Source organism: Camelina sativa, unplaced genomic scaffold (genome assembly GCF_000633955.1).
Source record: "Camelina sativa cultivar DH55 unplaced genomic scaffold, Cs unpScaffold00720, whole genome shotgun sequence".
NCBI lineage: Eukaryota > Viridiplantae > Streptophyta > Magnoliopsida > Brassicales > Brassicaceae > Camelina > Camelina sativa.
The window spans coordinates 11200-18301 of NW_010921850.1; the positions used below are offsets into that span (position 1 = coordinate 11200).

Consider the following 7102-nt stretch of genomic DNA (forward strand, 5'->3'; position numbering starts at 1 on the left):
CGAAATAGCGGCAGTAACCGGCCTCACACTCATCATCGGTGAGGTAAGCTTTGGTTATTGCAAGTCTGAAAGCTCGGAGGTGTGCTCCGGGATCCGACGCACCTGCGTATTCGGGCAGACGAAGCTTAACCATGTCACGAAGGCGAACTTTCGCTATTCGGTCAATGAATGGGGTGCGCCTTGTTTCGGCGATGACACGATCGATGTCCATGGCTGCGCTTGTGGCTAAATGCACTTTGGAGCGCATTTGAGCCATCTTGGCGCTTGCTTTATTTATGTATTCGGTGAGGAACTGAGCGCTGATTGCGTCGCTCCTTGGAGGTCCGGGGAGACCAAGACCGCCGATCGACGTCACCCGTGGTGCCCTGCCCCCGAATTCTTTGGTCAAAGCCGGATTCAATCTTGTTGAGGAGTTCTCAGGAGCACCTGGGGTGCCGATGACGTGTTCGGCTGATCCGACATATCCGGTTGAGGGATGCTCATCAGGTCGTGAGCTCGCGTTACCGTTTAGGGCTGACGAGCTCGGAGCTCCGTTATTCTCCTAGGGCGCGAACACGGGCAACTTTCTGATCCCGGGTGGGGTGACGTGGACCGCCTCAAAATCGAGATGTGTCCGAGGAAGCGCTCTTTCCGTGGGATCGGTTAAAACTATCCCCGAAGGGTAAGCGGTGCCCCGACTGAGGTCGAGATTTGCACGAGACGCGAGTTCTTGCTCGTGTTGTTCAATCCTAATCATGAGGGCCCGATTTGTCGCATCTTGGCTTTGAGTCTTGTCACTCAAGACGGCGAGCATTCCTTGAATCTCGGAAAGATCGTTCCCGCGGGGAATCTCAGAGGAGGATAACGGCGCTTGGCGCTGTCCGGACTGGTTCATTCCGTTATTCTCTGAACGAGTCCACACCCAGGACTGATTTATGTTTCCCGTTGGGATCGCGGGGATCGTGGGACTTATCCCGACGGAGACCCCTGGGTTCGTGCTACCGAGATCCTGAGCCAAAACGGATCCGTGATGTGTGAGATCTGAGCCGCATGAGATGTTCTCGTTCGGTGTGTGATCGTCATTGAGTGAAGAGCCTGTCCTGGGTCTGACTGGATTTGAGACCCCGTGGTCGGACAGGGCTGGAACATGCGCACCCTGAGAAGGAGCACAGTTGGGGATTGACCCGTGGTTTGCCGCTGGTGAAGCGATTTCTGGCATGATCGTACTAGCTGTGGATGGATCCATTTCGCCTTGATTTCTTCAAAGTAGTCGATTTTTGAGGATAGAAAGACCTAAGTCCCTACAGGCGGCGCCAAATTGTTGATATCAGAAACAACAACTAGAAGTTTGATTTAAAGAAATAAGATCTGGCAGACTTTCCGTACAAATCAACAAGAACTAAGAAGAACTAGCGAACTCGATTTTATCTATTGATTTTCTGTGTTTAATCGTGAATAATTGCATATCTCGAACACTTCACAAAAGCTAAATATTTAAACTGAAATCCTTAACGAGACTCAGTGGCGTACCCAGAAATTTTTTTTACCCAGGTCAAAACATAGTAAAAAAAATTCTTTCATATTAAAAAATAAAACATCCAACAAAAACATCCTACAAAAGCATTCTACGATCTTTCATGTCATGAAATCTTTTTATCACAGTCTCGTTTGTAATAGTATTGAATACATCTTTCTCAATAAAACAAACTAAGCAATCATTCAAAAATTGATCCCCAATCCGATTACGTCGATGCGTCTTTATTATTTTCATGGCTGAAAAACATCTCTCAACAGTTGCAGTAGCAACCGGCAAAATCAAAACCAACTTCAAAAGCCTGTAAACCAAAGGATATGACATATGTTTTCGTGTTTCCACCAACAATCGAGCAAGGTCCCCTAGATTCTTCAAATTAGAAAATCTGTCATCATTTCGTACATTATCAATGTAGATAGATAATTCTTGCTCAAGAGATATGAACTCCCCTGAACTAAAGTCATCTGGATAGAACTTAGATAACCTCAATAACTTTGAGTGATCAAACTCAGAAAATGCATCAATGGGAGATAGAGAAGCAACACAAATAAGCAATTCAGTGTTCACCTCATTAAAGCGGTCGTTAAATTCTTGAAGCTGCATATCCAAGACAGCATATAAGCAGTTGACCTTGTAATGATGCATATTGGATACTCCTGTTTTTTTCTTCGTCTCTTTGAGTCAACAAAATCTGCCTCCATCTCAACCGTTTCGAGCTCATGTTTCTCACAAAATGCAGAAACTTTCATCATGAGAGAATTCCACCCATCATCCCTAAACAATTGAAGTTGCCTCTTAGTTGATCCTACCAATGACATAGCATTTAAAATATCTTGATCTTGTCTTTCTAGCGCCATCGATAAGTTCTCTGTCAGTCCTAATAGGTGTATCATCATTTGCAAATAAAACACAAAACCAAAGCTATGTAAATAGTTAAGGAGACCATGTGCTTGACGTCTTTTCAAGTCATCTACACCTTCATCCTCAATGTACTCAAGCACCTCGATGATAGAAGAAAATAACTCAATCAATCGCACAAGAGTTCTGTAGTGAGAATTCCAACGGGTATTTCCTGGTCTTTGAAGAGAGATCTCTTGATTCAACCCTGTTCCAGTACTTCTTTCACCTTTATCAATTTCTTCTTGAATCTTTTTTCTATGACTCTCTCGGATCAGATCTTTTCTTTTGCATGAAGCTCCCACCACATTCAACAACAGAGAAATCATATCAAAAAATTCTCCAACATTAAAATGTTTTTTTGCAACTGCTATAACAACTAATTGAAGTTGATGAGCAAAACAGTGGACATAATATGCTGACGTGCTTTCCCTCATAATTAATGTTCTTAATCCATTGAATTCGCCTTTCATATTGCTAGCTCCATCATATCCTTGCCCTCTCACTTTTTTAATACTCAATCCATATTTAGCAAACAAATCATCAATAGCAGATTTCAAAGATGTTGCAGATGTCTCACTCACATGTGTAATACTCAAGAATCTCTCTTTGACTATCCCACTTTTATCAACAAATCTAAACACTACTGCCATTTGTTCTTTATCAGAAACATCAGCAGATTCATCCACCAACAAAGCAAAAACATCATGATCAATCTCCTCAATAATAGATTTGACTACTTCCTCTGCAAAACAATGAGCAATATCTTTCTGAATTTTAGGACACTTCATTCGATTATTCCCAGGAGCATTGGTCTAATGGGTCACTTTGGAGTTGCTAAGACTTATAAGGTGATGCAAGAACATTTCCACTGGCCGCACATGAAACGAGATGTTGAACGACTTTGCGAACGGTGTGCGACTTGTAAGCAAGCTAAGGCTAAGGTTCAATCCCACGGTTTGTATACCCCTTTACCTATTCCTTTGCATCCTTGGACTGATATATCTATGGATTTTGTGGTTGGATTGCCTAGGACTAGGGCTGGTAAGGATTCTATTTTTGTGGTGGTTGATCGCTTTTCTAAAATGGCGCATTTTATTCCTTGTCATAAAACTGATGATGCATCTCATGTTGCTAGCTTGTTCTTTAAGGAAGTTGTTCGTTTGCATGGCATACCTAAGACTATAGTTTCTGACCGTGATACTAAGTTCCTTAGTTATTTTTGGAAAACTTTGTGGTCTAAGTTAGGAACTAGATTGCTTTTCTCTACTACATGTCATCCGCAAACAGATGGTCAAACTGAAGTTGTCAATAGAACCTTGTCCACATTGTTGCGTGTGCTTATCAAGAAGAACCTTAAGACTTGGGAGGATTGCTTGCCGCATGTAGAATTTGCTTATAATCATTCTATGCATTCCGCGACTAAGTTTTCTCCATTTGAAATTGTTTATGGGTTCAACCCCACTTCTCCTTTGGATCTAATGCCTTTACCTTTGAGTGTGAGAACAAGTCTTGATGGCAAGAAAAAGGCCGATTTAGTTAAACAGGTTCACAAAAAGGCTAAGGAGAATTTGGAAGCCCGGACGAAGCTGTATGAGAAGTATGCGAACAAAGGGCGTAGAGAAGTCATCTTCAATGAGGGTGATCAAGTGTGGGTTCATCTTCGGAAGGAGCGTTTCCCGGAGGAGCGAGCATCCAAGCTAATGCCGAGGATTGATGGACCATTCACAGTGCTGAAAAGAATCAACAACAATGCCTACCAACTCGACCTCCAAGGTAAGTACAAAGTTAGTGGCAGTTTCAACGTTTCTGATCTTCTTCCTTATTGTGCAGATAATTCGGATTTGAGGTCAAATCCTTTTCAAGTGGGAGAGGATGATGAGACCATGGACAGCTCCACTCAACCACACGAACTTGAGGAGCAGCTTGAACCAGAGGAAGCACCGGAGGAGCAGCTTGAACCAGAGGAAGCACCGGAGGAGCAGCTTGTACCAGCGGAAGCAGCGGAGGAAGCACTAATCGTTCCGGCGGGTCCTATAACAAGGTCACGGTCCAAGAGGTTCAACCAAGCTATCAGTGGACTACTCAAGGAGCTGGACAAGAACCAAGAAGACATGGCTCAAACCACTATGACGTTGCTCACAGCTCAAGGTGCTCGGTAAAGGGTAAAATGTTGCTTTGGTGCTCTTTTTCCCTTGGTCAAGTTTTGTCCCATTGGGTTTTCTTGACAAGGTTTTTAATGAGGCCTAAGTAACATTTTCAAGCCCCTTTGCCAGCCCAATTCGTGGTCCAAGGTTCCCCACAAAGGCCTTGGCCCATTTTCTATCTCTTTCTCATTCAAACTTTGCATTTATTGCTTTGTAATTTCCAAGACTTTGTGCATGAGCTTGCATGAGTGTGGACTCTTGCATGAGCTCCACCTCTTCTCTTCTAGATCCTTCTCCTTCGTCCCCCTTCTCCTATTTAAAGACCTTGTATCTCTCATTTGTTTCTCATCAAACATTTTAATCAAAAACCTTTCTTTTACTTGTTTGATCTGAGAAGTGTGTAATATCTTCTCAACTTGTTTTCTTCTTAGTGTGTAATATCTAAGTTGAACTCGAGCCTCAAGTCTAAGAGATTTTCATCTCTCTTGGAAGTTCACTTCAATCCCCCTTTCTATCCGCTGCATCATTTCATCATTCCATCTCTTTCAATCCGCTGCATAATCAACCCCCTTCACCTTCCATTTGTCCGATCTATTGCATCTTTGGTCTCTTGATCTTCATCAGTCTGATACATCTCCTTCAAAGCCTTGCAAGTGTGTTCTTGGGAAGCAGATTCCTCATTAGGAGTCTATCAATGGGGCTAGCCATTCCTCACTTGTCCTCTTCCGATCCATCATCGTCTTCATCTCCTCTAGCCGAGCCGTTCATCATTTCGCTAGCCGTACCGCAACTCCACTGTTCGTACCGTAGCCACTCGACCACGACGTGACCAAAAGTCGAACTCCCAATCCGCTCGTTTGTTTGCCGCCATCTTCCGTTTCCATCGTTTGTTTTCACCCTGAAATCGAACCACCGCGTCTTGTCAGAAAGAAGTTTCTCCTAGCTTGTTTGGCCCGAGAGTACTCGATTTCGTCCGTACCGCGAGACGTACGGCCCTTGCATCAGCTGGTATTAGAGCTCAACGTTCCTAACCAAAGGTTGTGTCTTTCTAACCCAGAAACTCATCTCCTTTTGTTTAAAGTTTGGATCTTGAGCATATTTAGTAGTCCCGTTTGCTTTATCTTGCTTCGCTTGTTTCGTTTAATCATTTGGTTTAATTTGGTGCATGCGTAGTGTTATTAGTCGTTTGTTTAGGTTGTCTTGTGGTCATCATGTTCGTAGCTTTGTTCATTCGTGTTCTTGTATAAACATTGATAGATCGATAAAGTTCGTGTTTTGCTTTCGCATTCTTGTTGTGGTCCAAAAGAACTTTTGTCATGACTCGCTTTTACTTTTGGTTTTGTTTAGTCTTAGGATTGCTTTTGCATCGCTGTCATCAATCATTGTGTAGCATAAGAAAAATATCTCTTTGTGGTCCAACGAAAGTAATATACTTACGAACATTCGTTCTTTGTTTTTGACGAGGTTTAAATTCAGCCAAACCGTGCATCGTGTCGAGCCATGTCACCGTTGACCGACCGTACGATCACTATGGCCGAACAATAACCGCCGGCGAATCCTCTACCACCACCAGAGATTGGTGTCACACTAGCGGCCTTATGCAACGAAATAGAGCGCTTGGCCGAGCGTATGACGCGCCTTGAATTCTTAAATCCCCCTAGAGAAGATCCTTTGCCCATGCGACGTCAACGTCAAGAGCCGGATCAAAGTAACCAGTCCGACGAGGACTTTGAACCACTTCCGAGGCGACACCAATGATGCGACGACCAATACGATGATGCCCCGAGGCCTAACAAACTTGGCCACAAGATGACGGCGCCAACATTTGCCTGTTAATCTGACCCGGAGGCCTACCTCGACTGGAAGAGCAGAATGGACCACCTCTACTCATGTCACAACTATCTGGAGATGCGTAATATCAACTACGCCATGGCCCAATTCATAGAATACGCTCTCATGTGGTGGGACCGCTTAGTGGCTGAGCAACGCCGTAATCATGACCGACCGATCGCCACTTGTGATAGACTCCTGGTGAGGAATCTGCTCCCAAGAACACACTTGCAAGGGGGTTGATTATGCAACGGATCAAAGAAGATGAAATGGTGAAATGATGCAGCGGATGAAAAGGGGAATGAAGTGAACTTCCAAGAGAGATGAAAATCTCTTAGACTTCAGGCTCGAGTTCAACTTAGATATGACTCACTAAGAAGAAAACAAGTTGAGAAGATATTACACACTTCTCAGATCAAACAAGTAGAAAGAGGTTTTTGATTAAAATGTTTGATGAGAAACAAAGAAGAGATACATTGATGTGACCCGAGGACACGGTCACGGTACGGTCGCGGTACGGACGCGGCTTGAGCTCTCGGTCAACTTTCAGTCGGTGAATCTTTCCTCGGCCGAGGTTCTGGGCTTCGGATCTAGGAGAGAATCAAACGAGGGAAACGGAGTTTGAAGGATTTCAAACGAGCCGTTCGGGAGATACGTCGAGAAGCCATGAACGGTTCAATCGGACAGTACGGATGCGGAACGAGCGGGTGGACGT

The 7102-nt window shown here is 44.0% G+C and overlaps 1 protein-coding gene across 1 annotated transcript; it reads right to left on the minus strand.

The window, feature by feature from the left end:
• Positions 1-1591: 1591 nt before the first annotated feature.
• LOC104773886 lies at positions 1592-3201 on the minus strand. The gene is made up of 3 exons (XM_019242774.1): positions 2891-3201; positions 2515-2716; positions 1592-2110 (listed from the first exon to the last, which is right to left on the minus strand). The coding sequence occupies exons 1-3, from the start codon at positions 3199-3201 to the stop codon at positions 1592-1594; spliced, it is 1032 nt and encodes a 343-aa protein (XP_019098319.1).
• Between the last annotated feature and the right edge of the window lie 3901 nt (positions 3202-7102).

Coding starts and splice junctions, on each gene's coding strand:
- LOC104773886 (XM_019242774.1), bottom strand. CDS start 3,201: ATGAAGTGTCCTAAAATTCAGAAAGATATTGCTCATTGTTTTGCAGAG. Junction 2,717..2,890: donor GGGCAAGGATATGATGGAGC/TAGCAATATGAA, acceptor GTTGTTGAATGT/GGTGGGAGCTTCATGCAAAA. Junction 2,111..2,514: donor TATTTTCTTCTATCATCGAG/GTGCTTGAGTAC, acceptor TTGGATATGCAG/CTTCAAGAATTTAACGACCG.